This window comes from Eumetopias jubatus, unplaced genomic scaffold (assembly GCF_037043125.1).
Source record: "Eumetopias jubatus isolate StellerSeaLion01/CBP00866 unplaced genomic scaffold, mEumJub1_p1.0 scaffold_9, whole genome shotgun sequence".
Taxonomy (NCBI): domain Eukaryota; kingdom Metazoa; phylum Chordata; class Mammalia; order Carnivora; family Otariidae; genus Eumetopias; species Eumetopias jubatus.
This window is the reverse complement of record NW_028274815.1, coordinates 123,679,441-123,705,993: the sequence shown is the minus strand read 5'-3', so window position 1 is coordinate 123,705,993 and position 26,553 is coordinate 123,679,441. Positions and strand designations below refer to the sequence as shown.

Here is a 26,553-nt window from a genome sequence, read left to right as displayed (position 1 = left end):
CTTCATCCCCCCAGACCTAGCACCATTCCCTGGGATTCCTCCTCTTACTGCCCATCCCTCTCCCCAGACTAAGAACAACAATAATAGTAATATTTATCAATATATTACCATGTATGTTGCAAACCCTTTAAAATTATTAATTCATTTAATGGAAAACTAGAGTATTCTTTCCCTTGTTTCTTATGGAATATTTTCCTCCCATGTTTGAGAAACCCAAGTCTAACCTGCCCTGGTGCTTTAAAAAAAAATTCTCAAGAGGAATTCTGATAAGTGAAAGATTCTCTCTCTCATTTTAGAATTGTTATTTCTGCAGAGGAAGGGTGAGGGAACAGTGAACAAATGTGTTTTCCTATCACCCATTCTCCCATGACCAGCCTTGCATTCATTAGTGGAACACTTGTTAATAATTATGATATGGGTTAGACACTGGGTCATGATGCAAGAAACAGTCCAAGTGTTAGAAGAGTTTAAGTTATACTTTGATTAACTGGAAAAAAAAAAAGTTAGAATTCTGCTTAACCATGTGTTTTGGTTAAAAGAGATTTGGACTGCTTTCCACTGAAGCCCAGTAATAGGTGCGGCTGTGCACTGTGAGCTAGGAGCCCAGGGCCTCAGTTCTCAATCTACCTCTGGCTCCCCTTCTGAGCTTTGGAAATGCAGCTGCCCCCCCCGCCCCCTTTTTTAGGGCTTTTGAGAGACTGGATCAAGACTATGTAATAAATGGTCAATATTGCCGGCCTTCATTATTGTGGTTATATTTCTGTTTTTATTATTTTTATTATCATTCGGTCTCAGTTGATGAGGTGTCCTTTCTGGTCAATACCTATCCCTCACTGGAGTCCTGATCCCAATTGACTCCTCCTTCCAGAAGCTTGTTTCCTTGATTCCCTCACCCCCTTGTGTGTTATCCTGTTTCCTCGATTCATTTCTCTCTACCTAAAATCATGCTTACATCTCTACCATCCCCCCAATCCTCTATTGCATCTCTACCATCCCCCCATCCTCTATTGCATCTCTACCATCCCCCCCAATCCTCTATTGCATCTCTACCATCCCCCCAATCCTCTATTGCATCTCTACCATCCCCCCATCCTCTATTGCATCTCTACCATCCCCCCATCCTCTATTGCATCTCTACCATCCCCCCCAATCCTCTATTGCATCTTTACCATCCCCCCCAATCCTCTATTGCATCTCTACCATCCCCCCTCAATCCTCTATTGCATCTCTACCATCCCCCCAATCCTCTATTGCATCTCTACCATCCCCCCAATCCTCTATTGCATCTCTACCATCCCCCCTCAATCCTCTATTGCATCTCTACCATCCCCCCAATCCTCTATTGCATCTCTACCATCCCCCCATCCTCTATTGCATCTCTACCATCCCCCCATCCTCTATTGCATCTCTACCATCCCCCCCAATCCTCTATTGCATCTCTACCATCCCCCCAATCCTCTATTGCATCTCTACCATCCCCCCATCCTCTATTGCATCTCTACCATCCCCCATCCTCTATTGCATCTCTACCATCCCCCCCAATCCTCTATTGCATCTTTACCATCCCCCCCAATCCTCTATTGCATCTCTACCATCCCCCCTCAATCCTCTATTGCATCTCTACCATCCCCCCAATCCTCTATTGCATCTCTACCATCCCCCCAATCCTCTATTGCATCTCTACCATCCCCCCTCAATCCTCTATTGCATCTCTACCATCCCCCCAATCCTCTATTGCATCTCTACCATCCCCCCCATCCTCTATTGCATCTCTACCATCCCCCCAATCCTCTATTGCATCTCTACCATCCCTCCAATCCTCTGTTGCATCTCTACCATCCCCCCAATCCTCTATTGCATCTCTACCATCCCCCCCAATCCTCTATTGCATCTCTACCATCCCCCCAATCCTCTGTTGCATCTCTACCATCCCCCCCAATCCTCTATTGCATCTCTACCATCCCCCCCAATCCTCTATTGTGCTTTTAGCACTTGACCTTGGGCCCTAGCTCTCTTCTCTGAATTACCTGCTCTGTGTTCCATGGTGACCTCATCTAGTTCATCAGTTTCAAATGACATTTAAAGTGTCACTGGTATAGCCAAAGCTACCACATTTGTACTTCTGATCCTAAATCACCCATGAGCTCCAGAAATAGAATGCCAGGGTCCTACTCAATATATCCATTAAGATGTTTACTTGGCATCTCAAGCTTCGCGTGGCCAAAAAGAAATCCTGATGTTGCCCTGCTTGTGTGCCCGTCACATGTTCCTTGTGTCATCTTCCCGTGTCAGTAAATGACACCAGAGTCAACCTAGAAGTTCAAGCCTCAAGTTGAAGGGTCCTCACTGAGTCTTCTCTTTCCTTCACTTTTCCCCTCTTGCTCCCACAGCAGTGATTTCACCTCTGCCTTTGAAATACCTCCCCAGCCATCGACGTCTTTGTTTTCCACCACCTTCATGAAAGCCATCCTTATCTTTCCATGGGATGACTACACTTTCCACAGCACAGCCAGAAAGATCTCTGTAGAACGTAGATTAGATTATGTCACATCCCGGCTTTAGAACTTTTGGTGACTTAGAGGAAATTCAGGCTCCCTGCCATGTCTTGTAAGACTCCATGTTGCCTGACCCCCCAGCTAATGCTCCAACCTCACCTTGTGCCTCTCTAGCTTACTCACTGTATCCCAGCCACATCAGTCTCATTCCTGTGCTCCCATATCATCCCCAACTCTTTCCTGCCTCATGGCCTTTGCCCTCGCCCCCACATTTTCCTTGACAGGCCATTTTCATCCTTCTGGTCTCAAGTATCACCTCTGTAGGATTCTCTCCTGACCACTCCAAGTAAAGTAGACCCTCCTCCCCTTAGTTATTCACAGTATTCTATTTATTTCCTTCATAATACCAATTACAAAATGAGTTTAATTTTATATATTTATTTAATTTCCATTTCCCTTCACTAGAGTATGAAGTTCATCAGAGTTAGGACCTTAATTATCTCATTCACTTTTATAGCCCCAGCATGTGTCCCAGTGTTTGGTACAGAGGAGGGTCTCTGTAAATGCTGAATGCATGAATGAACGAATGAATGAAGATACTGTTTCTGTTCCCAGTGGTTTTGGAGTTTAGGGAATGAAATGATTTGGGAACAAGCAATTATAAGATGGTGTGATAGGCTGATGGGTGCTATAGTGGAATTAATTATGCCATGGTACATGACATAGTGATAATACAGCATGAAGAGAGACACAAAAATGTAATGCACCTTAAAGCATTTAATTTTTTTGTAAGTATAAAATAGCTCATTCTTTTGCAGAAACTTTAGAAAAATGTAGAAAAGTACCAAGAAAATATCCATCTGCCATAATCTTCCTGGTATCATTTAAAAGATGCATTCATAGATTATCACCATTCCTACTTTATCTTTTTTGAATTATCTGCTCAAGTCACTTGCCAGCTTTTCTTTTGGAGGATTTATTTTGTTGATTCTTCAGAATTCTTGACACAAAACAGATTATTTATCTTTTAGCTGACCTAGATGTTACAAATACTATTCTCAGCTTGCCATTTGGCTTTTAATTTTGTTTCAGGCTTCTGTTAAGAAAGAAAACATACTTTGAAATCATAGTTATTATGGAAGGTATTACATATTTAAGAAATATATAATATTTCAATTTTAATAAATTGATTTTTAAGCTTTTGTCATCAATTTTTAGCCTTAGAAAACTTTTCTTAAGTCAGAAAATACATAGGCCCAGACCTATACAGCTTGTTCTTTTTTTTAATTTAATTTTATTATGTTATGTTAGTCACCGTACAATACCTCATTAGTTTTTGATGTGGTGATCCACAATTCATTGTTTTCGTATAACACCCAGTGCTCCATGCTGTATGTGCCCTCCTTAATACGCATCACCAGGCTAACCCATCCCCCCACCACCGTCCCCTCTAAAACCCTGTTTGTTTCTCAGAGTCCATAGTCCCTCATGGTTCATCTCTCCCTCTGATTCCACCACCCTTCATTTTTTCCGTTCCTTCTCCTACTGTCCTCCGTGCTGTTCCTTATGTTCCACAAATAAGTGAAACCATATGATAATTGACGTTCTCTGCTTGACTTATTTCACTTAGCATCATCTCCTCCAGTCCCGTCCATGTTGCTGTAAAAGTTGGGTATTCATCCTTTCTGATGGCTGAGTAATATTCCACTGTATATATGGACCACATCTTCTTTATCCACTCATCTGTCAAAGGGCATCTCGGCTCTTTCCACAGTTTGGCTATTGCAGACATTGCTGCCATGAACTTTGGGCCCCCAACATGGGCGCAGCCATCTACATAAGCCAACTGTTAACCAAAATAAAGAGTCATATTGATAACAATATGTTAATTGTAGGAGATCTCAATACTCCACTCTCAGCAATAGACAGATCATCTAAGCAGAAAATCAACAAAGAAACAAGAGCTTTGAATGACACACGGGACCAGATGGACCTCATAGATATATACAGAACATTCCACCCTAAAACAACAGAATACTCATTCTTCTTGAGAGCACACGGAACTTTCTACAGAATAGATCACATACTGGGTCACAAATCAGGTCTCAACTGATACCAAAAGACTGAGATTATTCCCTGCATATTCTCAGACTGTAATGCTTTAAAACTGGCACTCAATCACAAGAAAAAATTTGGAAGAAATTCAAACATGTGGAAGCTAAAGACCACTCTGCTTAAGAATGTTTAAGTCAACCAGGAAATCAAAGAAGAACTTAAAACAATTCATGGAAACCCATGAGAACAAAAACACATCAGTCCAAAACCTATGGGATACTGCAAAGGCGGTCCTAAGGGGGAAATACATAGCCATCCAAGCCTCACTCAAAAAAATAGAAAAATCTCGAATTCACCAACTAACTCTACACCTTAAAGAACTAGAGAAAAAGCAACAAACGATGCCTAAGCCACACACTGGAAGAGAAATAATTAATATTCAAGCAGAGATCAATGAATTAGAAACCAGAAACACAGTAGATTAGATCAACGAAACTAGAAGCTAGTTCTTTGAAAGAATTAATAAGATCAATAAACCGCTGGCCAGACTTATCCAGAAGAAAAGAGAAAGGACCCAAATGAATAAAATTATGAATGAAAGGGGAGAGATCACGACTAACACCAAGGAAATAGAAACAATTATTAGAAATTATTATCAACAACTATATGTCAATGAGGTGAGCAATCTGGATGAAATGGATGCCTTCCTGGAAACCTATAAACTCCCAAGACTGAGACAGGAAGAAATTGACAACCTGAATAGGCCAATAACCACTAACAAGATTGGAGCAGTGATCAAAAACCTCCCAAAAAACAAGAGTCCAGGGCCTGATGGATTCCCTGGGGAATTCTACCAAACATTCGAAGAAGAAGAAATACCTATTCTCCTGAAGCTGTATCAAAAAAATAGAAACAGAAGGAAAGCTTCCAAATTCATTCTACACCTTGTTCTTTGAGAGATTTATTGAAATTAGTCTTTAGCCTGTAATCTGATTTTTGTGTTAAATAATCTGTTTACTAAATGTATTATTCATTTTATTATTCACATATTCATAAGATACAAACACATACTTATATCTTTGTTTTTTTCTGTTTGCCTGGAGTCTAAGACATGAGCTAAAGTTTTCAAATTTTGTTTTTATTCCTCATCATTTTCTCTTTTTAAGTCTATTAACTCATGCATTTAAAAAATGACATTTTAATCCACTTAATGGTTTTTAATTTTTTTCCAGTTTAAATTATACTTTGACACTTTTACATTATTTTTACAACCACTGTTTTCTGTTTATTTGCATTTTCCCATTATGCCTTTGTTCAACTTGTTATTTTTAAGTTAACTGGGTCATTTTGTGTTAGGTGTTTATCTTCTAGATTTTGTTTATTTAGACAGTCTGAGACCTTTTCTCTATTTTATCCCATTTATATTTATTGTCACAACGGAAATATTTTTTCTTTTGTCATTTTTATTATACAGTTTGAATGCCTTCATGTTTTTAAATATATTTTCTGTGTTCTATTTTACTTTTTTCCCCCGTGGCCCTTGCTTTTGTTTTCCTTTCAGTTATTGAAAATATAATTAGATACTTAAATCTTTATAGTAAGGTCTTCTGTTGACTTTCTTCTCTGCAGGCTGTGGCATTTATCCTTTAGCCTTTTATTTCTGCAGACTTTCCCACACTCCCTACACATTTTTGTTTCCGTGCCTCTGAAGGACCCTCTTAACTTAGTAAACCCCTCTTCCAGAGCAGTTGTCATGCTAGTGTCAGATGCTCCGTGTTTGGTGTGACTGTCATCCCCAAGTCATTTTACATAATCCCCAGGCAGCCATTTGTGTTCTTAATGATTGATCTTACCACCCCAGGAAGCTGCCTCTTGGCAAGCATGACCACTCTCTCCACCAGTTCCCTGCTCTCTCATTTTAGCTGCTGGAGTTCTGGGCCCCATTGAGACCACTGGCCTCTGAATCCATTAACCTGGAATGACCACATGGGCCACAAAAAGTTTTCACGTGAAGGTTTTCCTGTTGGTCTCATTACCCATCTTACATTCTATCCACAGGCTTGAAGTCAGGAATGAAAGACAGGAGGGAGAAGGGTCCATGGTATAGGCTGTTGAAGTAGTAGAGATGAAGAGCGGTGAAGATTTGAACCAGAGCCATTGGACTGGAATCAAATTGGCTTTGGCTTACAAAATGGTTGCTTCATATGGTTCAACTTAATAGCAGAAATGGAAAGGCATGGCCAGATTTAGAAATACTAAGTCAGAATCAAAAAGAAAATGAGAAGCAAGGCAGAAGGAGAAGCCCCAGCAGATGCCCAAATCCCAGTCTTCAGTGCCTGGATGGGTCATAGGGCAACCCACTGAGGCACATATTTCAGGAAGGATGATGGGGCTCTTGGGGGAGACAATTTGATAGGGAAGCTGTTCAGATTTGTTGCATACAGACGGTGTTTGAGGGATCTCTATATAGTATCTGCATAAAAATGCAGATCTCTTAGTTGGGTGAGACTGCTGGTCAGTGAAAAGTATGGACTGGGGCTGAACTTGGGGATTGTCGGTGAATTGGCAGCCATTGCAGGGTTAGCTCAGTAAAAACATGAGTAGAGGAACCTGACATTTGAGGGCTAGATGTAGGAGGAGAAGTACTTACAACGGAACCTATGGTAGTATATATAGTCCCAGATCTGTGAGGAAAAACCATGAGAATGAAGTGTCACTTGAGCCAAAACAAGACAGATCCAGAAAGGGAGAAGCTACAACCATTGATAATTGTAGAAAAATGGTCAAATATCAATAATAATTATTGGCAAACATTGAGTACCTACCATGTACCATACATTGTTCTAAATAGTGTATTAACTCCTTTAATATGAAAACTTATCCAGTAAAGTGGACACTATAATTATAGATGAGGAAACTGAGGCACAGAGCAGTAAGATAACTTGCCCAGAGTCACACGCTAGTGAGTGTAGCCAAGACTGGAACCCAGGTATTCTGATCCAGAGCCCAAGCACTACAATATCTTCCTTCTTAAGATAAGGATTGAAAACTGTCTATTGGATTTAGCAACTATGAAGTTATTGGTATTTGCCATGAGAGCAGTTCTGGGGAAAGTGTTGGGGACAAAATCCAGATGATAGTGGGGGGGTGTAGTTTTGCAGTGGGAAGTAAGGGAGTGTTGAGAGTGAGTGTAGATAAAACTGTTGAGAATCCCACATGTGATTGAAACACAGCTGGACTGTGCTGGAGCAGAACCTGCTGGCCAAGGGTAGCTTTTAAGAATAAGAGAAGCCCCAGCATTTACGTGTGCCAAAATCAGGGATAAAAGAGTTCAGAGACACAGGATAAAGAGAGAGAACCAAGAAGGACCAAGAGCTGGAACAGGCAGTAGAGATGAGGAAGGGTCAAGAGCTCCGGCACGCCTTGAGGAGAGGAGGCAGTGGTTGGTTGTGGTAATCTGAGGTGTAATCTAACCTCTGATCGATGGACAAGAAGTTAGAAATCAGCCCCTCTCCTGTCCCCTTACCTATTGAAGATGTGCTGTGGGTGTGTGCTGGGATTAGGTGGGTGATGTTGAAGGGGGACATTTGTGTAGGGCACAGCAGTGGAGAAGGCACGTTTGCAATAGACTTGTCAAATTTGGAATGAGGGTGTGAAAGAGTTAGGGCTTTGAGTGAGACCAATGTGGATGGTTAGCCAGCGCGGTGGGGTGGCCCTGGGCTTGCTGAGAATACAGGAGGTCTGGGCCATGATATAGACTCTAGGAAGGGTGAGGTCCAGGGTACTATGTGAGCTGCAGGAGCAGGTTTAAAAGGAATGAGGGGCAGGAGGCTGTGTCAGAATACTGGTGGATGGAACTTCCGGGTTTCTCGAGTGGACAAGGATGTGGATGTGGCTGAAGCTGGTTGGGAGATAAAGACCATGGAATTAGGGAGGTCAAGGGCACTGGTCACGGTGTTCACATAGGCAGTCACATCTCCTAGGCGAAGTTAGATAGTGGGTGGCAAGGAAAGCTGTTAACTGAGTTTTAAAAGCTCTACTGAAATACACGATTTGGGTGAGAGTCAGAATGGAGAATTCAAAGAACTTGTTGCCTTTGGATTCCTGGATACCAACATTTGTGTATGGGGCTTATCTTCAAGAGGTGTTATAAAGAAATTCAAGATGGGAGAAAGAGACAAACCAAGAAACAGACTCTTAACTATGGAGAACAAACTGATGGGGGTAGGAGGGAATGGGACCAGAGAGGAGAAGGGGGGCTGGGGGGGATCGGACAAATAAGGGATGGGGGTCGAGGAGTGCACTTGCTGTGGTGAGCACTGGGTGTGGTATGGAAGTGTTGAATCACCGGTGGTGTTGTACACCCGAAACTAACGTAACACTGAATGTTAACTGTATTGGAATTAAAATTAAAAAAAAAAAATTCAGATGGCATATATTCCTGGGGGATGTAGAATCGAATCAGGGTAAACCCTCTTTGGCTTATGGTAGCTTCCAAGGTAAGCTCCTCTGTCACACTTCATAAGAAAGTTGGGGTATTAGGAAGTAATTCTCCTCTGTGCTTCACTTGAAACAACAATGAAAAAGGTGCAGATTGGGGTTTCAGGCCATGTTTGGGTTGTTCTTCTGCATTCAAGCGTTATTTCTGAAATCCATTAAAAATGTTCTATGTGGCTGACTCTTCTTTTGCTGGTTATTAGAATGTGGCCTTTTGGCCTTTTTTTTTTTTTTTTTTTTAACCCTGTTTTGAAAATCCGAGTCCATTGCCAGGGTAGTGTACAAGGCTAATAGAAGGCCTCTTTGGGAGGTTCTGGTGGGAAGCTGAAACATAGAGGGTTTGGGGGCTGGGCAGCTTCCTGTGATGCCTACAACTACTTCTGCGAAATTGACTCCCACCCTGTGTGTTGCAGGTGATATTTGAATCCGTCTCTTTGAAGGGTCATCCTGGCTACATCGCTGTGGACGAGGTCCGGGTCCTTGCTCATCCATGCAGTAAGTCTGCTCCCTCCTCCTCACACAGCCCCACTCCCTGCCAGACTGGGGAGCTTGGAGCCTGCAGTCCCCACCATTCATTCAGCTCACAACCATCTCTGGCTCTCTCTCTCTCTCTTTTTGATCCTTCAGAAATACTTACATACTCAGTGCAATCAGTCCTGAATAAATTTGTAATTTCGCTGGCCCGTTCAACAGGCAGCACCTACAGGAATTTGCAGAGTGGCAAAACATCGTTTGAATCTCTCTCCGTCATTAAGGGAGTCTAAAGTCCTGATTGTTTATTAGTGGGATTCAGACCACCGAAGTGGAAGAATTAGAGGGCTTTGGATAGAATCTTGTGCAATTGTCTTAAAAAAAGAACTACACCAAAACACTGAGCAAATTAGTACACTGTTCACTCACAGGGAAAAGTACCCCAAAGCTATTAATTCTTTAAAAGTAATTTTAAATACACTCCTCGGCTCTGTGTAGGCATCGGGAGAGTTTTCTCACAGCAGTTAGTGCTCACGGTCCAGTGTCAAGAGTCCTCGAAGGCATACCGCTCCTCTGTGCCCATCCAGTCTCCCCCTCGAAGTTCACTCTCTTTGCTGTGTTTAGTCTCAGATATCTCAACGTGTTTGTGCAAGGACCCGCGGTTCCCAGTTCCACGAAATCCCAGAGGGGAGTTGGATGGCATCCTATCTAGTGACATTTGGTTGGGAGGGGCTGTAGTCAAAGGAATATGCATGGGGGTGATGGCCTTCCCCAGGAGGGCTAGCTGGGATACCAGCCCCATTAGTTTGTTAGCATTCTGCATATTGGAGATTCCCATTAATTTCTTGGCAGCCGGCTAGTTCCAGGTAACTCCGGGATGGCTCGCTCTACTCCCTCCTTGTAGCCATGAGTCATGCTCTTGGCTGTGGTGCAGTTTGCTATTTCCTCAAGAAGTGTCATGCCCCTTGTTGTTAGAGGCCTTTCAGTCCTTTCATTTTGGGGCTCTTCTCATGTCCGCCCCATCCATGTCGTTTAATTGAAACGACACTTTCCACTTCTGCTGCAATGAATTTGTTAGAACCTCGAACACCACTTCCTTCCACAGCACTAGGATGCCAATTGTTTGACTCATTGCTTAGAGCACCTCTCTGAAGGAATTTGGAACAGGGTCCAAGGGGTTTTGCCAAGGCAGTGTTTGGGATCATTGTGTTTTGCGTCTGTGCAAGGGAACCCTTCTTCCCTGAAACCAGCCAGCTTCTCAGGAATGCTGAGGTCATACGAGATTCTTCATTACTCTGGCCTGAGGTTCCTGCCCTCTGGGTTACTTGCTGGGTGTTTGGGATTTCCTTAGGTGGGTCTGTCCATGCAGTCATGCCTGCTGAACCAGACCTCATGTGAAGAGGGTCTCAGAAATCCCCCCAGCTATGCAGTGGGAATTTTCACCTCTGCTGTGAGGCCCAACCTGATTCCTGTTCCTTATTCCAACCTCAACTCTGCCTTAACTCCAAGCACTCTTGCCTTAACTCCATGCACCATTTATATAGTAGATAGGCAGTTAATCCAACTCACCCGGATTAAGCCTTCCCCTCCCTGGCCTTCTGGGAATCAGGATTAGCTGCCCATTAAAGAATGACCTTTGATCTCAGCCTGGACAACTGCTGCAGGACGTGTTTGCCCTCCCTGTGGTCCACCTAACTCCACAGACTCAGCTCTGCCCAGCTGCCAGTTTTGAGGTGGTCTCTGTGAGGCAGGGTTCAGTTTCTCCAAGCCCTGCACACATCCCATCCTTGCTGGGGGTGTTCACCTCTGCTGCGTCCAGCTGCACCCCTGCTTCTTACCCTATACTTGGTTTTTCTAGTAGGTGACTTTTGGCCCTTCCCAGGAGAATCTGGCCTGGCTCTCTTGTCGGGGATCCCAGATCTCTCTACTCAGAGTGTGGAATTTTCATCTCTGTCATGAGGCCCAACCTGATACCTGTCCCTTGTTTCAACCTCAACTCTGCCTTAACTCCAAGCACTGGTTTGCTGTTAAAGCCAAATGCTTCCTTCTCTCTGAGAAGTCTGTATGGGAAGGGGTTCTCTGGAGGGTGTTTAGATGCCTTTACACCCCCCCTTGGGGTCCCCCCACCACCACCTCACTGGGGCTGCTCCTGAATTTAGGATTCTCCTGACAGCCTTGTATTCCTCCTGCTGAGGAGTATGGATTGCATGGTTATGAAATTGCTGAGGGCCAGTTAGCCAGCAAATGGGCCACAGGATATAACTCAGCAGAACGTGACTCTGGCTGTGTTGCTGGGTAATGGGAGTACAATGCGGAGTTTAGCCTCGATGCTTAGGCGGCTTGGGCTTAAACTCCCCAGAAATCAAAAAGTGAGGACCCTGTGATAGTGGCTGGAATTGGAAAAATTCCATTGAACAGTATGTACAAATCCTGGCGGTGCGTATAGTCTGCAGGGGTCTGTGTACACAGCTCCTGAGTCACATGCAGTTGAGCGGTGCCTCGCAAAGGCCCCTTCTCCAGTTGGGTGCTCAGTCCACAGCCACTCCAGCTCTTCACTCCTACTTTCTTTCAACAGGTAAATTATTGCACATTAGCTATGTGTCAGGAACTTGCACTGGACATGGGGGGCACTTTAGTCATCAAGTTGGTTAGATCCTTGTCTCCATGGTGTTAGCCGAGTGGCAGAGGGAGGAAAGCCACTCAGTAAGTAATAGTAAGTAGTAACAAATGTAACTTCACATAGTGATAGCGTGGTGGAGAGAATAAATGTGAGTTGCTGGGGTTGGGGAGGGCTCCTTAGGTAGAGAGGGCAGGGGCTGAGTCTGGGCACCTGTGGTCTCAGCTGACACCTGAGTCCCTTGTGAGGTGATCTAGGGAGGGGGCAGGCCAGGCAGAGGAAACAGCAGGTGCAGAGGCCCTGCAGTGGGAATTCACAGGTGTTGCCAGAGTAGCTAGAGTGTAGGGAGCACAGGGGAAAAGGGTCTGAGCGAAGGTTGGGGAGGGAGGCTGAGGCCAGGCCACAGAGGGGCTGAGTGTCTCAATGAGGTTAGGCTTTAATCAAAGCACAAGGAGGCGCCCCTGGAAGGATTTTTCCTAGGGATTGATTTGATCTCATTTAAGTGTCTAGAAGATCACTTTGGCTGCTCTGCAGAGAATGAGTTGAAGGGGAATAGAGAAGCCAGGAGACCAATCAGGAAGGAAGTTCTGGAGTCATGGAAGAGGTAGGTGGTGGTGGCCTGGGCCAGGCTGGTGGAGAGACGTCCATTCATCGTTTGGCATGTGTTTACTGAGCACGTACTCCAGGACAGGCACTATTCTGGGTTTATGCACATTCATTCTCTGTCCTTGTGGGCTTCTGTTGAGATGGAAGACACTGGAAATGAAACAGGTAATTAATTATATGATCTATAACAGGGTAAATTAGTTGGCTAAGGCTGCCATACAGAATGTTACATGCTGGGTAGGCTTAAACAGCAGAACTGTATTTGCCCACAGTTCTATAGGTAGAATTCCAGGATGAAGAGAGCAGGGTTGGTTTTTTCCTGAGGCTTCTGTCCTTTGCTTGCAGCTGGCTGCCTTCTTGCTCTGTCCTCACATGGGCTTTGCTCTGTGTAGTGTTCCTGATATGTTTCTGTGTGTCCAAACCTTCTCAGGACACCAGATAGATTGGATTAAGGTCCACCCTAATAAAAGCCCTATCTCCAAATACCGGCACACTCTGAGGTGTGGAGCAGTAGGGCTTCAATATCTGAATCTTTTGGGGGGGGGGGCACACAATGTAGTCCATAACAGATGGTCAGCAGTGCTATGAAGAAACAAAGCACAGAGATGGAGAGAGGTGGACAGATGAGAGAGAGATTTAGGAGGTAGGGTCCGCTGATCCTATTTGATGGGTTAGTTTGGGAGGCAGAGGCATCAGAAATGGTGCTCTCCTGGATTTGTGGCTCGGGCACCTGGCTGGTGCAGGCTGGGGTGGTATATGTCTCTGGAGCCTGAGTGATGCCTTCCAGTGCGCTGACCGTGCATGCATCCTGGGGCCTTGGGGGGGCATGAGTCATGCGTGCTGCTAGTGGCTTCTGCACCGTCCTTTGCACAGACAGCGCCTTTTGCCCCCAAAGCCTTTGTGTGAATGCATTTATGGCTTCACTCATAGGTGCTAAAAACTTAACTATATTGAGAAACACGCATTCTCCTCAGGCTTTGTAATTCTCCACTTCTGTCCTCCAAAACATTTTTTCTATTAATATCAGGTCAGCACTTATCAATAAGCTATTCTGCTAAATATTCCAAAAGTTCCAGGGCCGGTGGGGTGGGGGGGCGGTTAGTGACTGATTTGCAATTGTATTCTTGATCGATTTGAGCTGAAGTTACCCCTTCACATGATTGCCTTCCAGCTTCCAAAGCACCGACTGACAGGCGTAATACTCAAAGGAAATTATTTTCTCTTACAAACCGAAGCCTCTTGTCTATATTTTATAGCCCATTTAACATTTTTGTGGGATTCTAAAAGTATTTTAGCCATTGTCACCCCTCTGCTGTCGTTCTCGGTGTCAGCTGTGAGCAGGGACACCACAGTTACAACCACACACGAGAAACGGCACGATTTTCCACCTGCTCTCCAAGTTTCTAGCTCCCAAGTTGACTTTTAGAATTTTTTAAACTTTTTTTTTTTTCCCCCATCACAACCTTGCAGGGCCATGTCACCGAGCCCACGGAGCGTCTGCAACATGTTTCTAATGTATGTACTGCGCTTTCTCCTCAATTGCGTGGCTTCCTACTGAGCGCTGTCAGGTTTAAAGAGTGAGATAAAGGGCACAGTACTGTGTGTCTCCAGATGCTTCGCTGACATCGGCAGGAGTTTAAATGTCACCAACATCAAGGTGTTTTGCCCTAAATGCACAGCCAGTTTGCTGTTACCCTCCCTTCGGCGGGATCCCACTTTGGGGGTGCTGGGTCTCAGTGGGGAGTGAGGGTGGAATGTTTAAAACCACATGCTGGAGACTGGGCTGGGCCCCAAGGTCAACCATGTTTGGCCCCAGGTTGGCAAGCGGAAGCTGGCGGGATAAATTCTTTCCCTAAGCTGTAGATGCTGGAGGAAGATCACACGGTGGAGAGAGCGTAGGGCTCAGAAGTAGACCGGAGAGAGAGAGAGAGAGAGTGTGTGTGTGTATGTGTGTTTGGGTGGGGGAGAGGGAGGGTCAGAAAGGCCAGGAGCTCAGAGAAGTGGCCTGAGCAGGTCACCAACATAAGGAGGCTCCCCAGTTCTGGTTAAGTTCTTGTGTTGGGAATGTTGATCTAGGGCTAGCAGTCATGTGATCCACAGCATGCTGCCTGGAGGGTTGGGGGCATCCCTGGATTTATGGAGCCAGACAAGGCAGGACCGGCCAGTGGGAATTGTTCTAGATGACTTACATAGGAGCTAACAGAGACTGCAGGTGAGAAGAGCTTGCCTGCAGATGTATTTTGTTAAGTCTGCATGGCATTTTAGTGGAATTTAGTCAAGATTTTAGAATGAGAGATTTCACATAAAATCGGATTTCTTACTTGGGTGGAAAAATTGGACGATTGGCTGCCCTGAGCAAAGTACTCTGGAGTGGCCTTCTCTGCTGGATTTGAGTAAGATGCTCCCTTTCAAGGGGTCATGGGGTCTTTATCCATTTCTCCTCAGGCCCTACACTCCTTAGTCCCTCCTCAGTGCTGAGGCTGGTGTCAGATACCAGTTGTCACTGTGTGTGCAATGTTGCTGTTCTCACAGAGAGAGAAATCTTTATTTTACTATTTTTTTTTTTAAATTTTACTTATTTGGGAGAGAGAGAACCAGCGAGGGGGAGGGGCAGAGGGAGAGGGAGAAGCAGGCTCCCCGCTGAGCAGGAAGCCCGATGCAGGACCCGGTCCCAGGACCCTGGGATCATGACCTGAGCTGAAGGCAGACACTTAACTGACTGAGCCACCCAGACGCCCCCAAATCTTTATTTTACACAAATCTCTATCAAAAGTGGGAAAGTGATTATGGAACAAGGAGGTGGTGTTTTGTTTTTGTTTTGTTTTCCACTGAACCACTTTATTCATTGATATAACTGGCTCCTGTGGGTGCATGGGTTCAACCTCGCTGTGATAAACCATCCATGTTTCACCAGAATATTAACCGTAGGGGCCATTAAGCCTCTAAATTCTCTACCACTTAACCTAGAAGGGAGGGAGGAAGAGGGCCTGAAGATGAAAGAATCCAGACAAAAGGTCTGCTGCTGAGAAGCTGGGAATCAGAAGCAAGCAGGGGACATTGATCCAGAGATCCATTTCCCATTGTACAAGTTCCAGAGGTTAAACCATTTGCCCAGTGTCCTCAAGGGTAAGGACAGACAGACGTCCCTTTGTGAAACCCAGCACAAAGCCTCCCAAGATTTGAGCTAAGACTGTCGTCCCTCCCTGCATGGAGTGGATGTTCCCTCCCTTTTAAACCTGGGGTGTAAAGGGACTTACAAGGTTTACTTTTAGTCCTACTTGAAGAATTGACTTGAACTGATAGTTGCAAAAATAACTTTATAAAATTATACAGGAAAGCCAAGAGGAAACAATTTCAGACAATTAAAGCAGCATGATATTTGTCAGGTTGACCAGATGCTGGAATCTTCAGAGAAGCCTGCAAGGAGAGGTCTCCCCTGTGCCTTTGGTGCTTGATACGACTTTAGCAGTGGGGTCCTGAAGGTAGCATGAGGGGGTCTCTGAGATGTTGTCCTTGGTTTAAGAGCCTGAGCAGAAGGTATGTTTTCACACAGCAAGTCTGCCTAATCATGCCAAGGTTTGGCTTTGGCTGAACTCTGTATGACACACATTGGTAGAGCAGGTAGTTCAAAGTGTGAAGGCCATGGGGACAAATAGCTGGAAAAGGGATGACTCATAATTAAATACTTGGGAGCAATGAGAGGAGCCTCGAGTCAGCACAGCCTGGCCTGCAAGCCCTTTCTCTCAACCCTGGGGTCCAGGTGATACCACTGACCTCCCATTACCCAGGAAGCCGGAGAGTGTACGATTTAAATGTTGACTTTTGGGCTAAGATTTGGACTGAATTCTGTTTGTCTTTTACTAATGCCATGTAGCTTTGGGCAAATTAAACTCGCTGAGCCTTGGTTTCTGCCTCTCTGAAAGGAGAATAGTAATATCGTCTCCTTTACAGGAATGTTACAAAGTTAGATTAGATAAAGCATGTAAAGCATTTATCACAGTGCCTGGCACTGCCAGAGCTTTAGGTAAGCGACATTATTGCTTTTAGTCGTCTCTCTGGGTATTAGACTCTCTCTGAAAAGATGGCCAGAGGCCCTCGTTGAACCTTCTTGGTCCTCTTAACAACTGTTCATTTGGTCTCATCATGGTGTAGTGGCTGTCCAGTTCATCATTGATTTGGTTGATGTGCTAGGGGATCCTTGGCACTTTTATGCCTCAGTGAAGAAATTCATATTTCTAGATATTGGTTAGCAACCCACGCATCTTGGGTGAGCTCAAATAGGCGAGACCCTGACTCCACAAACAAGGAAAGAGATGAACCCATTACCCCACATGAAACAGTTTCATTCTGGGATGATTACTCACAGACCCTGTGAGTTTCATTTATTTGAAAGTCCCTTTTCCTGTTATGCCAAGTCTCCAGAGCAAATGTCCCACATCCTTCCATCCTTGGGGAATACTGTAGCTTAGAGTTCAGAGGGTAGACTGAGTGTTGCTTGAGTTCTCTGTGCCTCGGTTCACTCACTGTAAGACAGAGATGATCCTGCCACCAGCAGCGTTGGGTTCAGTGAGTTACTGTGTGTGGACCCCGCACAGCGAGTCCTGTGTGAATGACAGCTCCTGGTTTTCTCCTCCACCTCTTCTCCCTCCTTTGCTCTACCTTCCTTATCATCTTCCTCATCGGCGTCCTCACTGTGGCCAGGCGTGTGGGTCCTCGGGCTCAGAGATGCTTTGCTTCAGCTTTCCTCTTTCTGCTCTCAGGCTGGAGGGAGGACTTCTCTCTGATGAATCCTCCCCATGTCCCCACCTTCAATTTTTCCTTCCAAACATGCCAGTATTGCCCAGATGCTAATAAGAGGGATTTTGAGGCTCTGAGAGACCTGGATTCATGTCTTGGCTCCCTCACTTTCTGGCTCTCTGACTGTGCTGAACTATGTAAGTCCTCAGAGCCTTCATTTTCTGATTGTGAAATGGAGATGTTACCCATCGCCTGGATATTGGCAGGGTTTAAGGGAGGCAATCACGTGAAGCTCTTAGGACAAGCAGTGCCTGGCTCACAGTAAGTGAGCAAGCAACAGTAGCTTCGCTGCGCCAGGCCACTTCCCAGGTGTGGATGCCCCGCTGCCGCGTGCTCGTCCTGAGCTGCCGTCCACCCGTGGGGAAGTGCTGCCGGCTGTTGAATTCAGCCCTCACGTGCAGTTTGGTTTCTCTCCTAGGAAAAGCACCTCACTTTCTGCGGCTCCAAAATGTCGAGGTGAATGTGGGGCAGAATGCCACATTTCAGTGCATCGCTGGTGGGAAGTGGTCTCAGCATGACAAACTTTGGCTCCAGGTAAGGATGGGAGTGGCCCCCTGCTCACATCTGCCCATTCCTCGGTAAGGGCAGAAAGCGTGTGCTGGGATGAAGGGCTCGGTGTGGGTAAGGGGAGGGGATATTTTGATGTACCTCTGCTCCTTGGATCATACTCTGCCTCCATTATCTTGTGAGATCTTCACTCTAATTTGGTTTTGTAGGCATGAGGGTACCCATTTTACAGATGGAGAAACTAAGACCACAAACCTAGAAGTGCCGGAACTAGAATTTGTAATTATGCCCTTTCCACACTGCCTTCTAACCAACTTTGTCCTTTAAGGCCAGACTCCCAGGGTGAAGGCAAAACTTACTACTTTAGATTCTGGGTATGTGGAATCATGAAATCTTCCCTGGAGGGACCTTAACTACCCAGTGGTCCACCAGATTCCTGTCTGACGGGTAATGCTCCTCCACAGTATTCTGGTAAAGTCTGGTAAAATCACCCTTTGCCAGAATATTTCACTACATCAGCAAAACCCTGTGTTCTTTGCCTGAAAGAGTCTCTCAAGAAAGCCAGGAGGGTGTTCTGAGTTTGAATCTGTTCTGCTCTTAGGTCTGCTCCTTAGCCTTACTTTCAAAGCAAGATAAGAGAGGATCTCTTTCAGTGGAGGTAGGGGAAAGGATGGGACACAGAATTAGACACAAATTGTTGCAGCATCAGAGATATTCCCAGGGATGCTAATGTAGAAATACCAGTGAGTAGCCACATGTGGCTATTGAATGTATTTTGGTTTTGTTTTTTATTTTACACAAATTCATTAAGGTTTAATTGAGATACAGTATTTAAAATGGGTAATTTAACACATTTTCACGTGTGTATATTTGTGAAACTGTGATCACAGTCAAGATACTAGACATATCTAGCATCCTCAGAAGTTTCCTTGTTCCCATTTGAAATCCCTTCTTTCTGCCCCTCCTTACTCTCATCTGTCTCCGGGTGATCACTGATCCGTTTTCTGTCCCTGAGCAGTTGACCCTTGATCTTGCACAGATTTGAACTAGGTGGGCTCACTTATACATAGATTTTTTTCCCCCAATAAATACAGTACAGTACTGTAAATGTATTTTCACTTACGATTTTCTTAACATTTTCTTTTCTCTAACTTCACTGTAAGAATACAGTATATAATACATATAACGTACAAAGCATATATTGACTATGTTATCGGTAAACCTTCTGGTCAACATAGGCTATTACTCGTTTAGTTTGTGGGGGGAGACAGAAGTCATACACATATTTTTGACTATAGTGGGAGTTGCTGTTTTTAACCCCCATGTTGTTGAAGGGTCAACTGTGTATTCATTTGCATGTTCTAAAATTTTATATGAAGTCACACTGTATATACTCTTTTTATCACTCAACAGAATTATTTTGAGATTCCTCTATAATGTGTATATATGAACTTTATTTAAATTTCTTTTTGTTGAGTAATCCTCCATTGTATGAAGATACCATGATTCCTTTATACATTCATCCGTGGATGGACATGTGGGTCGTTCATTTATGGGTTATTTAAAAACAAGTTGCTATGAACATTCACGGACTTGAATGGACGTATGGGCAAGTGCTTTCGTTTCTCTTGGACAGATGCCTAGAAGTAGAATGGCTGTGTCGTCTGGTAGATGTGTAACTTTTAAAGAACCGCTGAGCAGTTTTCCTGTATGGTTGTACCATTTTGCATTCCCATCAGCAGTGGATGGGAGCTATCTTTGCTTACCAACATCCCTGCCAACGCTTGGTATGGTCATTCTTTTTAGTTTGAGCCATTTGAATGGGTGTGTAGTGGTACCTCCTCCTGATTCTTGTTTCCCTTTCCCTCAGGACCAGTGATGTTGAACTCCTCTCCATGTGCTCATTTGCTGGCATTCATGTGTCGTCTTTGGTTCTGTGTCTGTTTCAGTTTTTTTTTTTTTTTTTTGCACCTTTATTATTGGTTTGTTCCCTTATTATTATATTTTGTTAGTTCTCTATATGTTCTGGATACAAATCCTTCATCAAATACATGCTTTGCAAATATTTTCTCTCTTCATCTGTGGTTTGTCTTTTCATTCTCTTAATTGTAGCATTGGAAGAGCAATTTTTAAATTTGGATGAAATCAAATTTATCGTTTTTTCTTTTTTGGATCTTGTCCTGGCATCATTTGTAAGAAATCTTTGCCTAACCGAAGGAGACAATGATTTTTTTCTTCTGTTTCCTTCTGGAGATTTTATAATTTAGCTTTTACATTTAGGTCTGTGGTCCATTTTGAGTTAATTTTGCATATGGTGTGAGGTATGCATCGAAGTTCTTTTTTCTTTTGGCGTGCATTTAGATATCTCCATTGTTCCAACATCGTTAGTTGAAAAAGAGCATTCTTTCTCTGCTGCGCTGCTTTTGTCCACAGAGATAGGGGGCTATTCCTGGGCCCTTGCTCCTGTTCTGTTGATCTCTTTGTCTGTCTTTATGCCACTGTCACGCTGACTTGGTTAATGTAAGCTTTATAATAAGTTTTGAAATCTGGTATGTTAGTCTTCCAGTTCTTCATTTTCACAGTGATTATGGCTGTTCTAGGTCTTTTGCATTTCCATATGACTTTTAGAATCACTTTGTCAACTTCTACATGAAAAGCCTGTTGGGATTTTGATGGGGATTGATTGCACTGAATCTGTAAATCACTTTTGCAGAGAACTATCTTAGCAATAATGACTTTTGGGAGTCTGAACATGGTATAGTTCTTCATTTATTTAAGGTCTATGGTGATTTCACTCAGCACTCACTGTAATTTTCAGTGCATAGGTCTGACACATTTTTTTGGTCAGACTTATCCTTGGGTATCTGATATTTTTGGTATAAAAAAATCTCCATTTCTGACTTTTACTGCTACTGTAAAGAAATACAGTTGACTTCCATATACTGATCTTGTGTCCTACGACCCTGTTAAAGTTACAATGGCTATTTACATTTAAATTAATTAAAATAAATAACATTCTGAACTTAGATGCCCATCACACTAGTCGTGTTTCAGGTGCACAGTAGCCACGTGCATTTATTGGCTACCATGTTGGACAAGTGCACACAGGACATTTGCAACATTGCAGAAAGTCTTAGTGGAGAGCATAGCCTGAGCTTCAACAAAACATGAATAGTGGTTGGAAGACGCTATCTCCAGTTACCTCTACCTTCATTTATTGAAAGATCTCCACCATCTCTTCTGGCTGACCTAGTTTGGATGTTGATCCCCAGCCCATGCCCAGCCATCTCTCTGCACATGGATGGAAGTTCATGGTATTGCTTCTCTTCTTGCATTTGAACCCATTTCCTGCAGTTGGAAAATCCCTGGGTGAAAGGGCCCCTCTCGGGGCTGACCATTCTTCCTTGCTCCTTAGCAGTGCAGTAGAATGAAAATAGTAGTAGTGCCTGACCCTCTTGCTTCCCCAGGCTGCCTGCAGACCACAAGACTCACGGTAAACTTCCATGTGTCACTCAAGTATTTAGTGTTAATTAATCTTTCAGTTGTAATTCGTATTCATGTGCATCGGGCTCTCTAGAAGCTTTGTCATTTCGATGGCATTGCCTCGGTTGGGTCAGGAGACTGAGAAGGAACAATCACAATATTTTCAACACCTTTACTTAGCTTTTCCAATTATTTTATGATGATTATTGCCTCATTTCTGAGTTGCATGTCCTAAACCTTGGCTCTATCAGCAGGAGGATTTAGAAGGTAATACAAGTATTGGAAAAAATAGAAACATATGGTGTGGAGCTCTTCCACATCGTGTTTATTTACCTCCTTTTCAGTGTAAACCAAATCTTATTTCACAGAACGTTTTTCAGGTGGCTTACAATGGGACATAAAGCATGACAAGATAGCATGAATTAAAAGTGAGGCAGCGGGAGATAGGAAAGGAACACACTGCTGCAGAGCTGGTCATAATGTTAAAACTGCGTTTCTCCACATCTGTGGCTTCCTGGGGCGGGGTGGGGGGGGGCGGTCACGGGCGGAGCCCACAGCGCGGCAGCTGCTAACCGCATAAAGGAAACTTGTCAGATACACAGTTAAGAGTGTCCACAAGATAAACACAAACCAATTGGTCTGGAAACTTCTAACTTGTTCACACAGAAGCCAGATAGGAATTGTTCCCAGGAGTCCTCATAAAGAAAACAGTGTCTGATGTAAGGCACGGCGTTCTCTCTATTGAGGGCACACACACAAGTGAGCTTCACAGGCTCGTTTCCCATATTGGTGCTCTGTGCAAAGGCAGTTTGGGGAGATGGTCGAAGAGGGAGGGGATGGGGTTGGGCAATGTGATGGGACAAAAGTCCCCAACTCTCTGCTTATCCTGGGATACTTTAGATATACCTGGTGAGTGAATAGTTTCAATAGCTACTCCTTTAAGGAAACCACCAGAAATATTGTCTCCTTCATCTGTATTTCAGGAAATACTGGGAGGTAGATGGTTTACACTGTGCACTCTGGTAAATCCTGCTTGGCTAGTTAAGTCCAGGCTTACATTCAGCAGTGTGGTTGGAAGTGAGTTAATATCTTTGTACAAAATATGAGGCACCTGTTAATGACACCTGCCTGCCGCTCAGGAGGCCGCTGCACCTGATCTGACACGGGTGGAGGCAGTAGTGTATTTCTCACGAGATGCTGCTTTGGATCTGTTCCAGCACCTGGAGGAACAGCATGCAGACTGGCCACAGCTCTGTTCCACAGATCAGGGCTTCTGTGACTCAGTCTGAAAATTTCCAAAGTAAGTGAAACAGGTATACTGTGGCCAAGAGTCTACCTTTCAACAATGCTATTTCCTTCTGTAGTTTCCAAGAGACACTGAGGTGTCACTGTTGGTCACCAAAGATAGAAACATTTTCTTATCCACCAGTTTTAAGTCAGGGAAATAAAGCCAGTGACTCTGTTTCCAGAATAGTATGTCATTACCCCTTCTCTCCAGCAATGAGATGAAACCCTGTCGTCTGTGTTGGAGAGAATGATTGCCTTCCTTTCTGTAGAGTGGGACCCTATAGCACGCTTATCCTTAAGTGCTTTCTGATCATAAATTAGTAAGTTTGAAAGGAAGACCAGTCCATACTCCTGTTTACTGTCTCCTGGAAACTTTATATGCCCATTAGAAACCCCCAGCTGCTGGTGCCAGCTTTCGTGGAATTACAGTGCACGCTCTACCTAAGAATCAATGGATAGGATCTATGCAAAAAACATGTATCCCTGAGCCTAGAACAACACCAGTCCTTTAGGGAAAAGGCTGATAGAGGCCACTAAAAGTTATAAACAAGCTCATCTTGTTTGGGGGTGATTTCTCCTTGAGAAGAGTATAATGCCATGGTCTATGGTAGAAGGGCCTCATTCATAACTTGCTAATTCCTTATGTGATACATTGACCTGAGCAACCGAAACTTACAGTTTTTAAGCATTTCTGAAGCAAGTAGATGGTGTGCACTATGAGTGGAATGTCCAGTAGGCAAATAGCCTGAGGTTTGGGGAGCCCTTTAAAAAACAGAACAGTGCTCAGGGTCCAGCTAGGTGGAGGTGTGCTGACAGATTATCAGCGCAACTCAGGGAAAATGTGTATGTGGGTTCATCTTCTCTGTAAAGTAATTTGGCAGTAGGTAGCTAAAATCTTAAAAGTACATGTTCTTCCCACAAGTAATTTTACTTTTGGGAATTTAAGAAAATAACCAGAGAGAGAAAAAAAATGTATCTTCAAGTATGTTCAAAAGGGTGGAACCTGAAAACATCCTGAACATCCAGCAGAAGAAGGGACTGAAGAAGTAAATGCTGGAATGGAGTCATTAAATATTAGGTTATAGAAGTATATTGAATGCCATTTTCACAATAGGCGTTTAAGTGAAAAGAGCAGGTTATAAGACAATGTGTTCAGTATATTTTTTTATCAAAAATAAACAAGAATGCATATTTATGCACAAATATACCCATATTTATATAAATAGTATTTTATGTTAATGCTATCAGACACATATCAGGGACACTTAGTAATTGACTGTGATGGTAGATTACGTATGCTTTGTATTTTCACCTTTTCTGTTTCATCCAAATACTTTGAAATGAATATAGGTCACCAATAGAAACAGAAAAAAACCACGAGGCCCAGCAGACTTAGAAGCAGCCCCCCCTCCCCCCGCCTTTCCCTCACACTCTCCTCACCAGCAGATACCGTTCATCCGAGGGGGGGTGGGTCAGAAATATTCTGTATGTGGCACCTGGTCTTTATGGAAGACTGTGGCTCATGGTGTCAGCTCCACTGCAGGGCTTATTTCCAGGCGTCCCTACAAAGCATTTGCTTCCCTATGGGTTTGTACAACAAATGACATTTGACGCGTCACAGAAATGAGGCCGTGAGTCTAAGCGCTTGGCACAGATCTCAGTAGGGACAGCATATGTGTTTCAACAAATCACACGCATTGGACCGGGAGCAGACCCTAATCTGGCAGGAAAAGGCTCTTGCCCTGTGAGCGCATCAGCTCCACAGCAGTCAGGTCAGTGTGTGACAGCAGTCACACCAGGGCTGACGAGATAAGCAGACAGGTCAGTCCTTTCTGCAGCCGATGTTTCCGGTCAGCCTGGTTCCCTGCTCTCTGTAGGGCTGCCGCTGGCTCAGGACTGTGCATGTGCTGGACCCGGCTCCTACCTCTTGCCTACATCTGTACCAGGTGTCCCTTCCGTGCGGGTAATAACACAGCTGCTGACATTGATGGCTTGGTTACACATAGGATGGACTTGATTCTCATCGCCAGGCTTTCAGAGAGTTGCTACTTTTAGCCCTGTTTGTAGATGAGACTAAGTCTTGGAGGGGGCTAGTGAGCCCCACAGGCCAGAGTCCCATTGGTCTTGAGTGGTGGAGGCAGGATTGGAATGTCTGTCTCACATTCTTCTGTCCTGAGCGTCCTACCATGGTCACCTCGTAGACCTGACACTTAGGTCACCATGCCAGACTTTCCTTCCCTACAGGTGGCTTCCTATTTTTTTTTTAATTTTTTATTGTTATGTTAATCACCATATATTACATCATTAGTTTTTGGTGCAGTGTTCCATGATTCATTGTTTGTTCATAACACCCAGTGCTCCATGCAGAACGTGCCCTCCTCAATACCCATCACCAGGCTAACCCATCCCCCTACCCCCCTCCCCTCTAGAACCCTCAGTTTGTTTTTCAGAGTCCATCATCTCTCATGGTTCGTCTCCCCCTCTGACATACTCCCCTTTTCTTCCTCTCCTGTTATCTTCTTCTTTTTCTTTTTTCTTAAAATATGTTGCGTTATTTGTTTCAGAAGTACAGATCAGTGATTCAACAGTCTTGCACAATTCACAGCGCTCACCGTAGCACATACCCTCCCCAATATCTATCACCCAGCCACCCCATCCCTCCCACCCCCAACCACTCCAGTAACACTCAGTTTCTTTCCTGAGATTAAGAATTCCTCATATCAGTGAGGTCATGTGATACATGTCTTTCTCTGATTGACTTATTTCACTCAGCATAACACCCTCCAGTTCCATCCACGTCGTTGCAAATGGCAAGATCTCATTCCTTTTGATGGCTGCATAATATTCCATTGTGTATACATACCACCTCTTCTTTATCCATTCATCTGTCGATGGACATCTTGGCTCTTTCCACAGTTTGGCTATGGTGGACATTGCTGCTATAAACATTGGGGTACACGTACCCCTTCGGGTCCCTACATTTGTATCTTTGTGGTAAATACCCAGTAGTGCAATTGCTGGATCGAATGGTAGCTCTAATTTCAACTGTTTGAGGAACCTCCATACTGTTTTCCAGAGGGGTTGCACCAGCTTGCATTCCCACCAACAGTGTAGGAGGGTTCCCCTTTCTCCACATCCCCGCCAACATCTGTCGTTCCCTGACTTGTTAATTTTAGCCATTCTGACGGGTGTGAGGTGGTATCTCATTGAGGTTTTGATTTGGATTTCCCTGATGCCAAGCGATGTTGAGCACTTTTTCATGTGCCTGTTGGCCATTTGGATGTCTTCTTTGGAGAAATGTCTGTTCATGTCTTCTGCCCATTTCTTGATTGGATTATTTGTTCTTTGGGTGTTGAGTTTGATAAGTTCTTTATAGATTTTGGATACTAGCCCTTTATCTGATATGTCATTTGCAAATATTTTCTCCCATTCTGTCGGTTGTCTTTTGGTTTTGTGGACTGTTTCTTTTGCTGTGCAGAAGCTTTTTATCTTGATGAAATCCCAATAGTTCATTTTTGCCCTGGCTTCCCGTGCCTTTGGCGATGTTTCTAGGAAGAAGTTGCTGCGGCTAAGGTCGAAAAGGTTGCTACCTGTGTTCTCCTTTAGGATTTGGATGGACTCCTGTCTCACGTTTAGGTCTTTCAACCATTTGGAGTCTATTTTTGTGTGTGGTGTAAGGAAATGGTCCAGTTTCATTCTTCTGCATGTGGCTCTCCAATTTTCCCAACACCATTTGTT

The 26,553-nt window shown here is 44.1% G+C and overlaps 1 protein-coding gene across 1 annotated transcript in view; it reads left to right on the top strand.

The window, feature by feature from the left end:
- The window catches only part of PTPRT (protein tyrosine phosphatase receptor type T), an 856,863-nt gene that overhangs the window by 96,756 nt on the left and 733,554 nt on the right, over nt 1–26,553 (top strand). The window contains exons 4-5 of the mRNA XM_088026646.1: nt 9,461–9,542; nt 17,957–18,072. Of these exons, the coding sequence (XP_087882772.1) occupies nt 9,461–9,542; nt 17,957–18,072 (198 nt within the window). The remainder of the gene's footprint in view (nt 1–9,460; nt 9,543–17,956; nt 18,073–26,553) is intronic.